Source organism: Panthera onca, chromosome A1 (assembly GCF_046562875.1).
Source record: "Panthera onca isolate mPanOnc1 chromosome A1, mPanOnc1 haplotype 2, whole genome shotgun sequence".
NCBI classification, from domain to species: domain Eukaryota; kingdom Metazoa; phylum Chordata; class Mammalia; order Carnivora; family Felidae; genus Panthera; species Panthera onca.
Window position 1 is genome coordinate 102216055 of NC_138339.1, and position 15373 is coordinate 102231427.

At 44.4% G+C, this 15373-nt stretch overlaps 2 protein-coding genes across 6 annotated transcripts in view; one reads left to right on the top strand and one right to left on the bottom strand.

The window, feature by feature from the left end:
- Positions 1 to 14198, top strand: part of ZNF366 (zinc finger protein 366) — a 72982-nt gene extending 58784 nt beyond the window's left edge. For all 5 annotated transcript variants that reach the window (XM_060635573.3, XM_060635571.3, XM_060635574.3 and 2 more), the window contains 2 exons: positions 6666 to 6840; positions 9713 to 14198. In XM_060635573.3, coding sequence (XP_060491556.3) covers positions 6666 to 6840; positions 9713 to 10248 — 711 coding nt within the window. In that variant the 3' untranslated portion in view covers positions 10249 to 14198. The remainder of the gene's footprint in view (positions 1 to 6665; positions 6841 to 9712) is intronic.
- The window catches only part of PTCD2 (pentatricopeptide repeat domain 2), a 115420-nt gene continuing 109811 nt past the window's right edge, over positions 9765 to 15373 (bottom strand). Inside the window, exon 11 of the mRNA XM_060635578.3 lies at positions 9765 to 9857. The gene's annotated coding sequence lies outside the window, so the exon portion shown is untranslated. The remainder of the gene's footprint in view (positions 9858 to 15373) is intronic.

Here is a 15373-nt window from a genome sequence, read left to right on the forward strand (position 1 = left end):
ACAATAGGATGGAAAATTAGAGGAGAGGAAAGGTTTCCATTCTGTGTTTCTATTTTTTTTTTTTTTATAAAAAAAATTACTGCCCTTCTGGGCTCTTATGCTATTGGCTCCACTTCTGGACTCCCTGCTTCTTGGAGCCAGCTGGAGTATCTCCAAAGACCTGCGCCTGTAGACTTAAGCCATGTTTCAGAAATATGCTTCCCAGATTCTGCGTAAGCATGCAGGGGTTGATTTGGATGCTATCCTTGTAGAGCCACACTCCATAATAGCAAAGAACCAGCTGCCGTCTTTGGGAAACCTGTCCAGGAAAAGCAGCCATCCAGAATTTCCGGGACAAATTCTCCTTTGAGATGGGTGAAGCCGGGAGCTGCCTAAGTTATGAATCACCAGGTCATCTGCAGCCTCGTCTGAAGTAGAGGCCTGAAGACGGAGGGCAGGGCTGATAGAAGAGGATGAGGTCTCCTTGAAAAAGGTCCCCACCACCTTTGCCACCATGGGTTTGCTTCCTACTCCAGCTCTTGGATGCCCCATGGGGGACAAACCAGGTGGGGGCTTTTAGGGGCCCAGGACTTTGGGTCCAAGCACTCAGGCTGGCATTGAGGGGGTTAAGGCAGTGACCAGATAGCAGCCTTTTGGCAGCAAAGCCCTCCTCAGCAGAAGGAAGGATATAGCTGTATGAACTGCCTGCTTAACAATGCCTCACATGTCCCCAGGGGCCCGCCTGCAAATAGATTTCATCTTGCTTTCTCTTGTACTTTTCAAAGCTTCCTGTTTTCTCACGGTCCTTTTGGACAGTTTACAGTCTCTCTCTCCCTCCCTCCCTCTCTCTCCCTTTGAGGAAAGGAACACCCTTCTTATTAAAAGAGAGAGAGAGAGAAGAATGTAAGGGAAGGGCAGTTTAGCAGAGGCCATTCTCCTCGGCCGCAGGCTCCAGCTCTTTGACCTTTTCTCTTAGAATAGGAAAGCACAGGCTTCCTGGTGCATCTCAGTCCTCAGGCTCCGATTAGGCTGGTTGGCACGAAGTAGTGTGCCTCTTCTTGGCTTTGTGGACCTCTGGCCCAGTGCTGCCCACTGCCATCACCCAGTCTCTGCACCCAGCTGACTTCTTGGTGAGGCTGGCTGTCCATGCTGTCACTGCAGCTCACAAGAAGTTACCTGAGGTGTTTCTAGCCCTGAACCAGGGAGGGAAGGAGCACAAGGAGGCCAGAATTCGGAACTGCTATAAGGATGAGAGAAAAGGGCATCAGCCAGCTGTTTAAATGGCTAACTGAGAGTCTGGGTGCTGCATAAAGGGCTCTCCCAAAGCCTGCAATTCAGGATGAATCTTGTCTTTCCATCCACATTTCTCAGTGCTGGGTCAGGTACAACTGCTTCCATTTCTATATGCCTCAAGTGACCTGGCAAGTATTTACTCAAAAGGATTCCTTACTTCGTCCTCCCTTTCATATTTCCTCCAAATAATTTGGTTTAAGAAGTAGTCTTATCTTTGAAGAACTATTTCCAGAATTTAAAAGAGTCTACTATGTACATGATAATGATAGTAATAAGAGCTACTATTTATTGAGCTCTTACTATTTGCCAAGCCCTTTACATGAATTATCTCATTGGATCCTTACAACAATCTTCATAAGAAACTATTATTATCACTGACATTTTACAGAAGAGAAAATGGGGCAAGTTCTCTATCCTTCTGGGGTCTCACCATCACCTCTCTGCTTTGCTATCTCAAAACCTACTGATCCATGCAACCCATTTTTAAAGGACAGTTCGAAACATTTGTTGCAGGGGTGCCTGGATGGCTCAGTCGGTTAAGTGTCTGACTCTATCTCGGCTCAGGTTATGATCTCACGATTTGTGAGTTCAAGCCCTGCATCGGGCTCTGCACTAACAGCATGTAGCCTGCTTGGAATTCTCTCTCTGCCCCTCCCCTGCTTGTGTTTGTGCTCTCCCTCTCAAAATAAATAAATAAAACTTAAAAAAATTAAAACAAAACTTTTGTTCCCATTTTCTATTAAATGTTGAAGTTCACCTCCATTTAAAAAGTAGGCATAAAAGTGGGTATTGATGGGGGCTCCTGGGTGGTTTAGTCAGTTCAGTGTCCAACTCTTGATTTCGGCTCAGGTCATGATCCCAGGGTCGTGGGATCAAGTTCCAAGTCAGGCTCTGTGCTGAGCATAGAGCCCACTTAAGATTCTCGCTCTCTCTCTCTCTCTCCCTCTGCCCCACTTCCCCGTGCGCGCTCTCTCTCTCTCTCTCTCTCTCTCTCTCTCATAAATAAATAAATAAATAAATAAATAAATAAATAAATGTGAGTATTGATGGAAAAGCTGAGATTTAATGCCAGAGGTACACTAATACCCCTCACTAGAGGAACTGAAAGTTCAAGAGGGGCAGACTGGTTGAGATGGCCACATGTCCCATGAAATCTGAGATATCACCACTCCAGTAGCTTCCTGTGTCAGTACCTACCCCTATTTCAATCCCCACAGACCTTGGCAGGAGATGATTCAGCAAGTCTTGACTTGGGCAAGCTCTTAGCCTCACATGTCATGATTATAGGGGGCCTTGACATAGACTGACTGCTTTTCCCAGGAGAAGAAAGAAACTAGAGTTTTGGTGCTCCCTCCCAACTCTTCTTCCTTCCAGTCTACCTCCCCTTCTCTACTATGACAATTTTTCTGGGAGCTCACATCTCAAACCCCACCCAAGGGTACTGCCTTTAATTCACCCAGTTCTCTTCCTCTGGCCTCTCTTTACTAACAGTGACTGAAAAGTCCCCCTCTGAATTTCAGAGCCATAAAATGTCTTCTATACTGATGGATGGTCTTCTAAGAAAGATGAAGAGCCCAAGTATTCTGGATAAGGACCAAAGGGCTTTGTGGAAGAGCTAAGGGCTGAAAGGAAGAAGCGAAGGGTGCCTACCACAGAGATGTGAATAGTGTCCAAGTACCTTGGGTCCTGAGTTATCTGTCTCTATCCTTCTGCCACTGAGGATTTTGGCTTACAAACTAGTGTGTATAGGGTTGTACATATTACAGTGAGGGAAAAGAAGAGAGTTGGCGATGGCTGCTTTTTGGATTTTTGCACGGGGTAGTGATATTTTCCTGACTTGTTTGTCTATTCCCCCGGCCAAATACTTAGGTATTTATTAAGTGTTACTATGTGTGTAGATCTGTGCTTGATACTGAGGTTGGCCACAAAGAAAAGGAAGGAAGCTCTTGCATTTCAAAAGATAACTTAGGGTACCTTTTAATGCTCCAAACATTTTTAGAGTTGACACACCTCCATTCAACCCTGCAAACACTCTCCATTGGTCGGCCCGTTAGGCTACCATAAATCATGAACTATAATACACAAAAAATAGATTTTACCAATAGCACAAAAGTGCATTGTTTACCAGTCACCCTCAGATAATATAACTGACCAGACATGCCCTACAGTGGACCTTCCCTAAGGCCATATGCCTTGACTTCAGGGGACAATATCATTTTAATATCCTAATATATGCATGTACCACTAAAAAATGTCCCAGGAAGTTCAGCGGTGGATGAATTGAGTCAGAAAAACATTATAGTAGAAAAACACACACTGGGTTATGTTAAAGGATCATAAAATGTGGCTTGTCCAAAGCTAAGGAAGTAGGTGGAAAATACTTATCAGTAGCCATTCTTTTTTCTTTTTTCTTTTTTTTTTTTTTTTACATTTACTTATCTTTGAGAGACAGAGAGAGACAGAGCATGAACAGGGGAGAGGTAGAGAGAGAGAGAGGGACACAGAATCTAAGCAGGCTCCAGGCTCTAAGCTGTCAGCACAGAGCCCGATGCAGGGCTGGAACCCACAAACTGTGAGATCATGATTTGAGCCGAAGTTGGACACTTAACCGACTGAGCCACCCAGGTGCCCCTGTTAGTAGCCATTCTGATATTTGTGCCCCTCTCTGTGTGTTGGGGTGGGAGTAGGATGGGGAAGGGAGGTAGGACTTTGGGGCCCATGAATTCCAGGACTGTTCTGACCACTGAGTTGCAGCAGCTGTGGCAACAACAAACAATTGGTCATTATCACAACTGTGATTTCTATCTTGCCTCTAGTTCAATGTTGAATAAAGTGCCTGAAAATACTTAATGAAGAGACTTTATTCTGTGTCAAAATAAAAACAAATGGCATTCTATACATTCTTCAAGGTTGAGCTAAAATTCTCCTTTATAAAAACCTTTCAGACTAGTCCAGCTTCTGATATCTCAGCAACCAGAGATAGTAACTAAAAGTAGAATCCCTACCCCTTTATAGGAGCGAAGTACAGAAGGCACCCATCTCTTCAATTCTATCTGGCTTAAACGACCATGAGACTCATCCAAGCTTGGACTAGTGCAGTAGTCTAATTAATCTTCCAGCCTCCAGCTTCTCTCCTCCTTTGTGTCATATGTTTAATCACCCATGGCTTGTGCTGTTCTCGGATCTTTTGCTGCAGGCTCACTCCAAATAATCAGGAACCGTCCCATGAACCAAATGAGATCTACTTTCTCCAAAATGGCTCAAGACTGGAAATACCTAATGTAGATTCAAAGCTAATTCAAATCAGTAGATTCAAAGCTTTTTCCCCCCTTGGCCAGGATAGAGAACTGGATAAACTAAACTAAGCTAATAATAATACTCTGCCAGAACTTTCACCTGTGCAAAGTTGAATCACAGACTGATGCATCTTACAAAACTGTCTCTATTGAGAATAAAAGAAAGCGAGTATCCATCCCATATGTAGGGATGTTAAAGTTAGATCAGCACTCCCAGCCTTTCCCCTCTCAGGTCACCCTTTCCAAATGAATGTGCTGTGCAGCTACTCTGAACACTGAGTGTGAGACACCAGTATGCCAAGTTCATTCTTGCCAGTAAGGAAGTAAAAAGGGGAAAAGTACTTAAAAGTCCCAAATGTGAATCATTTAAAAACACAGAAACAATTATTCATTATTCATGGGTGGATTATCTGTGACAAAGTTGTCACCCCAGCTGGCTGCCTCTTACCACCTGGCATTCTTTGCAGTTGGTCTTCCTACGTCTCTGTTTGTTAGGTCTATGCATTCTTCCATGGCTCCTGTAACTCCCATCTCCATGGCCACCTGAAGAAAACAGTGCCTTCATTCATAAATACTCAATCCAGTACCCCCAACATCGTCCCTGAAAATGTCTCTCAGTACAAAAGGAAAACTGGTGTCAGCCTCAGGGGCCACTGTACCCTGACTTCTCTCTCCAAAGATCTTTCTTTCACTCCATATCACCGCCCTCACAGCATGGGCCTCTGAGGTTAGGAAGGGAAGGAAAATGTTCCCTCCTTAACACTCGGGCCCGAGCACAGACACAAAACCCTTCTCTGTATTCCTCCCAGCACAGCCAAGGAAGGGCTGGGTTCTCCGAACCCTGCTCTGCTAGGGCCGGGGGACAGGAAGAGGGCGGAAAGACCCAGAGCAGTGGACTCTGTTTTATACCTTCCGTATCTGCATGAATTGCCTTTGAAAAGGCAGTTCTGTTCAAAAGAAGTTGGAGAACCACTTTTCTGATCCATCACGCATCTGCACTTTGTTAGAAATAGAAATGACAAAATGACAAAAAAAAAAAAAAAAAAAGAAAAAGAAATGAATAAAACATGTTTACACCTGAGATAATATTTTCAGGACTTCAAATCTCTACCCAGAGAAAAAGACACACTCCTTCTTTAGATCTCTCTTTTGTTCCTTCTAACTTTGCTATCCGTTCCAATAATAAGCAAATTAAAAAATTAGAAATGCAGGGGCGCCTGGGTGGCTCGGTCGGTTAAGCGTCCGACTTCGGCTCAGGTCACGATCTCACGGTCCGTGAGTTCAAGCCCCGAGTCGGGCTCTGTGCTGACAGCTCGGAGCCTGGAGCCTGTTTCAGATTCTGTGTCTCCCTCTCTCTCTGCCCCTCCCCTGTTCATGCTCTGCCTCTCTGTCTCAAAAATAAATAAACGTTAAAAAAAATTTTTTTTTTTTTTAATTAGAAATGCATTGCATGATACAGTCTAACAGAAGAGTTATATTGAGGGCACAGAGGATGGTGTGGTGGTTGACCATGTGACCTCTGGTGTCTAGTGGCCTGGGTTCATTATCCCAGCTTCAACACCCATTAGCTGTGTGCCTTGGCCAAGTGCCTTAATCCCTCAGTTTGCCCATCTGTAAAATGGGGATGATACAGCACCCACCTTATAGGATTGATATAATTAAATGTGATATTCCATGGTAGACTTAGGACAGTCTCTTCCATGTTATAAATGTTCCATAAATATTAAACAGGTAATCATATACTTATTATTAAAATGAAGCACACTTTGAGCAATTGCTTCTCAGCTCAGCTTTTCTCCTTTTCTGCATCTCGAATTCAAAAGAAGCCTTACTAGCTTTGCAAGTTTTGCCATGAGTTGAAAAATCCCTGTGCGATAGGAACACAAGCCCATGAATCCATCCCTCCCTGCTCCACCTCTGGGCCTGGGCGCAGTCCAGACCCTCCCTGACTTCACTGGGGACATTCTACTTGGAGGCCACTTAAAATGCCAAGATCCAAACAAAGTGAAGGCACATCCGTCCTCATGCAGGCCTAGGTGCGGGTCAGGGCCCAACTCCACAAGTAACCTGTCTCATCCTCTTCATTGTTTCTGACAGCTGTGTGGGAAGGAATTCAACCGGATGCACAACCTAATGGGCCACATGCACCTGCACTCCGACAGCAAACCCTTCAAGTGTCTCTACTGCCCAAGCAAATTCACCCTAAAGGGGAACCTGACACGCCACATGAAAGTCAAGCATGGAGTCATGGAGCGGGGCCTCCATTCTCAAGGTAATCACTCTTCCAGGAAGCACCCAAGGCTGCTGGGGCTGGTGGATGACAAAAAAGGGAGCTCAACTTGTTTTTAGGGGGCTTTATTTGGGGGGGGGGTATTCTTATTGTTGAAAAAGGGATCATAGTGTCAAGACCACAGCAGAGGAGCAGAAACAGGCTTACAGCGTTATTCTAACAAATACAGTAGTACTATCTGAAGGTAGTAGGTAAAAGCGAATTACAGAGGACAGATGAGAACATCATAACCACTCCAGTCAGTACGATTATTAGCTCTTGCTTCAGACACCACATCAGGTGCCTTGCCTCCTTTAATCTTGACAGCAACTCAAGGCTGGAGGAACTTATATTTTCCCCATTTTACAGATGGGGGGAACTGAGGCTTCAAGAGAGTGATTTGCCCAAACTTGCTCAACTGAAAAAGTGGCTGAGTTAGGATTGGAACACAGACCTTCCTGACATTAAAGTCTTTATTGTATCCATTTCATCGTGCTGCTCTTAAAGGACATGTGGTTTTTTTCTTTTTCTTTCCTTTCTAAAAAACAGGCATGTAAGCTCTGCCTCCACAGAAGGATGTGTGTAGCAGGCTGGGTCTCCTGTTCATAACTAGATGCACCCAGGGACGGCTTTCCTGCTTGGCAGGGCTCACTGGCCCATCTGCAGAGCAGGGGCTTCCGTCTCCCCCACTGAGCCCGAAGTGAACTGCTAAGCAGTTCTTGCCCCCTCAGTGCCACGGCCCTTAGCTGTGACGAGTTTATGTTCCAGATCCACTGAGTTCACCAGGTTGTTCTCTAGTTACTTAATCAAGCAGTCCTTCAATGAACAGGCAATAAATGCACCTGTATCCAAAGCAGAGCCCTAGGTGCTGCAGAAGATACTGGGGGGATGAGACCATCTTTGCTCCCTAGAAGGTCTGTGTGTGAGGAGAGAAGACACACATTTATGGACCTTACAAAATCATGTTAACCACTGTTTGCTGATACCAGTATGATTAAAGCACGGCAGTAGGCACTTCAGAAATCCTATTGCTTGTGCCCACAATGTCCCAAGGTAGACTGTGTTGTTCTCATTTTATATAAGAGGAGACCGAGGCCAAGGGGGCATGGCAGGTCTGAAGGCAGAACTGGGATCCCATCTCGGGAATTTCTGAATTACACCAGTGCTCACTACACCAGGCAAACACAGATTTGTTTGTGTTGCCTGCTTCTCTTACCCTTTCCAGAGAGCTGGTCAAGCAGGCACACGTATTCATAAATAAGATGCACACAAGCACCTGCAGCATGAAACAGAATAATTATAGTTTTCATATTTTTCACCCACTGAGCTTATAGTGCTCCTGAGTTACAGAGAACTGTGGTCATCATAAAACAAAGCCCAGAGTTTAGGCAAAACCCCTGAAAATATTCTGGTTAAAAAACAAAAGCAGTTTTCTTTCCCTGAGACTGGTTTTCTCCTGAATTGTTCTTTGCATCTCTAGTTGCCTGAGCCAATTTCCAACCTAGACCTGGATTTTTCCAGAATAGGTGAAGTTTGTTCAGTTGCCAGGGTTGGGGACAGAAGGCAATGGTGAGATGTTCATCTGTTTGAAAGCTTAACCTGGTCACCACAACTTACCCCATATGGATGCTCAAATCCTAAAAGGCACCTAAGGACTCTGTCATTCTTCTGAAAAAATAAAGAGCATCACTATGTATCAGAGAGATGCTTTGAAAGTTAACAGACTTTCAACAATTTAAATGTTTTCATCTACAAAAGGTGTTAGTGCTTTTTCACTCTAGTGTTTGAAATGGCTCAAAAATCATGACTCAGATTAAAAAGAGCCTCCCGTGCCCCTGACAAGATTAAAGCTATAGACAGATTCATTGCCTGACGATATCATAAGGCAAGCAGACCTGGACGTCTGCCCCCACGCCAAAAGCCTGGTTCTGCCCGCCTCCTCCTCAGGGCCTGGCTGTTGGCTCACCAGGGGCAGAGACCTGCAAGATCAAATTAGGCGGAGCCCTACTATGTGTTTCTGGCTCCTGAAAAGTCCCTCCCAACAGGGCCCTCCAACTGAAACTAAAAGTGAGACCCTTTTGCATCACTGTGCCCAATAGCAGGGATGCTTGTGGTTGGACACAGGGGCTTTAGAGTTCCTCAAGGGGATCTCTTTGTGCCCTCTCCAGTCTGTGCTTAGGACCACTGGTTATGAGGCGGCCTTCTTGTCCCCAAATGGTATATTTTTGTGCATTTTTTTTCAAGATGAAAATACCTTTGTTATGATTTTATTTCTTCTTCTGGTAAAATATTTGCTCACTGAAAATAAGAAAGACATTAGAATTGAAGAGAAAAATGTCCGAATCATGGAATTTTGAGATTTGGATGTAAATTCTTCCAGATATTTTGATAAAGATAGATAAAATTTGGTCTACACTATAAATATATATGGTAAATATGATTTTTACTTAAAATATATAGAGAATACCTTTTTATAACCATTTGTAGGTCTCTACATCTTCTACACATGGTTCAGTGTATTATTTATCTAAAAAACCTCCATTTCAGTTTCACCATAAAAAATGTGGTGATGAGCATCCTTACACATATATTTTGTGCACCTGTGTGATTGTTTTCATAGTGTAAATTCTCAGTGGCATAATTGCTAAGTCAGAGCTATGTTTATTTTAAGCATTTAGTGCATGTTGCCAAATTTACCTTAAGGAAGTTACACGGATGCAAACTTCACCTGTGACAAGGCCCATCCCTCCACAGCCTTACTGGGAATTTATTTTTAAAATGTAAAATCAAACTATACTAAATGGCCTTGGGTACCACCCAGTGGGCCATTTTCACAGCTTTTCCTGGGACCTGAACATTGCTTTTGCTCTCACAGGTTTTGGAAGGGGGCGAATCGCCCTGGCGCAGACGGCAGGAGTGCTGAGGGGTCTGGAGCAGGAGGAGCCCTTTGACCTTTCCCAGAAGCGTGGAGTGAAGGGGCCGGCGTTCCAGTCAGATGGAGAGAGTGCCCGGGGCAGCTCCTGCCATGAGGAAGAGGAGGAGGACAATAGCTATGAAGTGGGTGGAGACAGCCCCGGCCTGGACCCCCAACCCAGGCAGCCCTGCACCCCCCAGGATCTCACCACCCAGCCCGAGCAGGCTCCCAGGGTGCTTGAGGACACCTGTGAGGAGGAAAAGGAGGACAAGCCAAACAGAGAGCACCAGGAGAGGAGCAAGGACAGCCTGGGGGCAGAGGGCAGCCTGGAGAGAGAATCTGCCCACAAGGAAGAGTGTCTCCGTCTCAGGGCTCTGCAGAGTGCTCGGAGGGGCCCCTCCTTTTCTGATTACCTGTACTTCAAGCACAGAGATGAGAGTTTAAAGGAATTACTGGAGAGGAAAATGGAAAAACAAGCAGTGCTTTTAGGTATCTAAGTGGACAGCTCTAAAATTACATTTGGAAAATGAGAATAGGCAGTTCAAATATAGCTTTCTGCACGAGCTGTCATTTGCTGGAGACTGGCAAATGGCGCAGATCTTTACAAATGGCCTGGACTAAACGAGCAGGGTTGTCCTCACTAATACAAATGCTTCTCAGGTCATTCCTTGGGACCTTGATTTTTAACATGCATGCAGGGGCTTCTTCAGTGCTTTTTCATGCTTCTCCAGTATAATAAGCTGTACATATTCTAGATACCTAATTCCAAGCAGATGCTGAGGTGCTTTTAGAAATTCTATTTTCCTTTGACTAATACATAATACATGGTAGATTTCTTTTTAGTTGCAAAAATACGGTGCTTGACATGTTACCTTATTAATGATGATTTAGTTGAATGTGTGGAAGTTATAATATTTTTCCAGATAGATGAAAATATTAGTAGTTGTATATATAAAAATCACCTTTATTGAATCATCCACAATGCCAAAAATGCCAAAGGAGGGTGAGGTATTAAAGAGAATATTCTCAAGTAGTTTCTGCATGTTTAAGAAAACAGGAATAATTTTAACTAATGAAAACCCAGCAGAACTTAGATCCTTGCCTGGGTCTGCCTTGTTCTGCAGCAGCTTCCGTCATCAGGTATGGCTTGTGGTGCGCATTTTCAGATGGTCCCCAAAGTGGTCAGTGTGTCCCAGCTCACCCCTTGTGTCCTGAGCAGAGCCCCCTCCTGGAGACCTTGCTCTGAGGCCTCATGCCCCACAAGGCAGCCGCAGGAAGCCTTAGGCGCAGTGGGTTTCTTCTCAGTGCCAGACCAGGGATGTGGGGAGGAATTCTTGAAATCTGAGCACTGCTTATTTAGAGTATTATGCTAACCATCAGGTAATTACTGGTAAGCAGATTCTGGGCTGTGTTCTCAAAGCTGCCTGCATATCAGAATCATCTAGGGGAACCTTAAAAAATAATACCAAGGCTGAGCCTCAGCCGCTGAGAGTCTGATTTCATTGGTCTAGTGGAGCCCCAATATGGGTATTTGTTTAAAAGGTTCCCCCAGAGGATTCTTCTGTGCAGCCAGGGTTGAGAAAGACGGACGAGGTTAAAATGGTGGCTGCCAAGACTCCTCCCAGGGACTCCATAAATATTTGTTTCTGGCTTCAGATTCATTAAAATATGGAGTAGGAGACCTTGAAATCATCCTGCTGATTTAGGGCTTCTCACCTGTTCTGTAAGAGCCTCTTGACATGAACACACACACGCACATGCACACACACAATACACACACACGTACTCTTGTATAATCACACAATTGTGTACTAGAAGATGATGCCTGTGATGTTTATGGTCACTTAATAAGTCTAAAAATACATAGCCCGCCTACAGTGACTAATTATTTCTTCCTAGATGCTTGAATCGTGATTCTAGTCAGGGGTGAAGACTACCGTGGGTGGGTTGAGCCCAGCAGTAGGCTTTCCTTAGGCATGGGTGCCGAATAAAGCAGAGCCTACAGGATGTCGCATACCTGTGACTAGCCATAAGCAGTAACCCTCTGGTACTGTGTCTGTGTTTATGTAAAAACTGCCTCTTGGTTGGTAGTCTCAACTCTTATTCGTAGAGGTAGGTACTGTTTATTACTTTGCTTTCTCTTCTCCTAAAGTTCCCAGTACATTTCTTTAGACCACCTGGCCCATCTCTGACTGCTGGATGTGGCTTTTTCTTTTGGCCAAGGTGCTTCCCCCTCAGCCGCATCTACTTCGAATCATCCACCCGTGGGCTTTGTCAATCTTGACACATTTCTCCTGCTACCTTGCTTAAAGCTCTTTCTTTCAGCCTCACCACCATGACAAAGTGCCAAAGCTGCCTGGGTTTCCTACTGCCACCCATGCCCTGAGGTCAAGCACCTGCAAAGGGGATGGTGAGTGGAATAGTGTGGGTTTCTGTGGTGCAAGCACAGCTCTGTGCCAGGAAACTGTTCCAAGTCTTCAGAGGGGCAACTTGCCTTCCGTTCATTTTGAATATTGCTCATTAGTGCCTCTGATGACATCACTCACAAGGCTGGCAGCATGGTCTGTGAGGCCTCTGGCTATTGGGGTCCTGTTACGTGTTCATTCTTTCAGTAGCCCTGTGTCAAAGACATACTGTAAGGGCTGCAGACTTCTGGTTCATTCTGGGTATGGAACAGGAACAGGCTGGAACAGGAACCAGGAAATCCAGAATAGCAAACTCTAGTCTTTTCCAACCAAATGAATCATGTGGGTATGTTTGAAGAACAAGTTCATGTTGAGATGGAGAGAGGATGGTCTAGAATGGAGGTTTCCAAATTGTGGATCGAGGAGTCAGAGGTCCCTCTTGGGTCCCTCCAGAGCTGCCAGGGAAGAAGGAGAAACTCTCAGCCCTCATTCCCACTTCACTCAAAGTGGTTCAAATTTCATTTGTTTTTCATGTTAGCCTTCCAAGTAAAATTTCATTTTGAGGGAGAAAAAAATATCTAAGGAAAGTAATTTAAAAAGTGTTATGAAGTATATTATAAAGCCTGTTTTTAGTTCTTAACTCTGGGTATGAGAGACTTAATTAGATCTAGCCTGAGGGTAAATATACACTGACTCTGTGAGAAATGTGGCCAAAATCTTGGTGTTGTATGTTGTTGAGTGACCAACATCCTGGTTTACCTGGAACAACCCTGGTTTATAGCTTTGTCCCAGAGTAATTACTAAGAGTGTCACTTTAACTCTCAAAAGTATCCCAGTTTGGGTGCCTGGGTGGCTCAGTTGGTTGAATGTCTGAGTCGTGGTTTTGGCTCAGGTCATGATTTTGAGGTTCATGAGACTGAGCCCTGAGTCAGGCTCCGCATTGACTGTGCAGAACCTGCTTAGGATTCTCTCTCACTCTCTCTCTCTCTCAATAAACAAGTACACTTAAAATATAAATAGGATCCTCAGGGTGTCTGAGTGGCTCAGTCAGTTAAGCATTGAGCTCTTGATTTTGGCTTAGGTCGTGATCTCATGGTTTGGGAGTTGGAGCCCGCATCAGGCTCTGTGCTGACAGTGCCCAGTCTCCTTGGGTTTCTGTCTCCCTCTCTCTCTGACTTTCCCCCACTTGCTCTCTAGCTCTCTCTCAAAATAAATACAAATAAAATTTAAAAAAAAGTATCCCAGTTTGGGTGACCAATTATATGGACACCCTGTGCCTAAGTGCAGAGCTAAGGGAAGAGTTGGCCAAACTTGCCTGATGAGCTAATTAGCCAGAATGCACACCTGAAGGAGAGCCCATGGGGATCATCTAGAGAGAATTAAGGATAAAACCATCCAAGGTTACCAGCACTCTAAGGGCCAGGACAGCATGGCATTCATCTCCTTGTGACACTCTGAAAATAGGTCACTACCAAATGCTTTCCAGGCTTTTGACCATTGTCACTCTGAAACAGCCAACTGACCAGCCAAGAGGCATATTTTTCTTTTATCCTTTTTATTCAGGCCTATAATTACCCCCCTCTGTTTGCCTTCTAATTCCTCTTTCATTCTTTCTTTTTAAAAATTTGACTCCCTATTGGCCATGAGACTGAGGCTGACCTTCCATAACCCCACAAGGGTATCTGGTATATTTGTATATGAGTAGCTGCATGAGAAAGCCCAATGTTCATACTGTATTTATTAAGCCCTAAAGGCATTTAATAAAATATTAACATCGCGTTTTGAATCATGATCTTTGTCTGCTTTGCTGGAACAAAATGTAACAGAGCTAACATTTAAAATCCTTCACATATTTGGACAACATTACACCAAATGTTGATTTTGTACAGAATTCTGGCTTGCTATTTAAAAACTAAAACTCCAAATGTGTAGCAACCCAAGTTGTGAATATCGCTTTCTGCTTCAGTGATAAAGCAGTTTACCTGAAAATAGCATGTAACCTATGTTTTGTTAATTTAAGCAAAATAAAGACTTGTTGAAAAGGCTGAGTTGATTATTTGCAAATGCCCCAAATTTCACAAGGAAACTGCCATTGTCAGTGTCTCTCATCCCTACTCTCATACCTTCTGCCAGGGAGGTTCCGTTTGGCTGGGGCCTCAATCCCAGGAAGACACAGATTTTGGATTCTCCCTGTCTCAAGGCTTCACAGAGGATTAGTGAACCTCAGACTATCTGCAGGCAGGTGACATCTTCCTCATCCTCTTTTTATTTCCCATTCAGAAAAACTAGTTCTGGAAGGGTGTCATGAGGAAGTAGGAGGTTAGCGGCAAGATTGCCTTATTCTGCATCAAGCTCTTTCTAGGATAAAGTTGACCCAAGGGGCCATGTACTATACTGGGCATGAGCACCTGACACAGATTCTGGTGTCAGGTTCCTGGATTTGAAGCCCAGCTCTGCTACTTGCAATTTTTGAGACCTGTGAACCAGTTTGTGAACCTCTGTGCCTCAGTTTCCTCATCTGTAAAATGGGATTAGGAACCTTCCTGATCAAGTTGTTTGTGGGTTAAATGAGTTAGTATATGCAAGACACTTGAAAAGTGTTTGGCTCACTGTGTCTGCTATGTAAGAATTTGCCGTTGTTATCAACACAGTGGCCAGAAAACTGAACACTCAGCTCCTTCTCAACAGAGAACTCACAAAGCTGTGTCGGCATGGGAAGTTGCCGTTTCTGAGAGAGCTTCTCTCTTAAACGTTATACACTCTAAAATACCAAGCACCGTGCCAAGTAATTACACACTTGATTTTATTTAACCTCACATGACCCTGAGAGGCAAATGTTGTTATTTCCATTTTACTGAAGAAGAAATGGAGGTGCAACAGAGTGAAATAACTTCCTCCAAATGACCTAGTTAGCAAATTTCATCTGCTGCCAAAGCATGTAGCCTATACCAGGTTGGTTTCTTTGCAAGTAGATGATGAGACAAATCTGGGCGCAAGATGTTTAATAGGGATTAGCAGCAGTGAAAACAAAGGGCAGGAAAGAAGACTGAATAAAGAGAGAAGGCAAACTGTGACCAAGCCTCACCCAACAAAGCAGGCAGTTCTGGGCAAGGATTGCCCACCAAAAGTTGCACCAGGTTGGGCAGTGATGTCCAGGCCTTTTGACACCCACCTCGCTCAGTCACCAGGTATGGGCTGCCCTGGGAAGGGCATGATC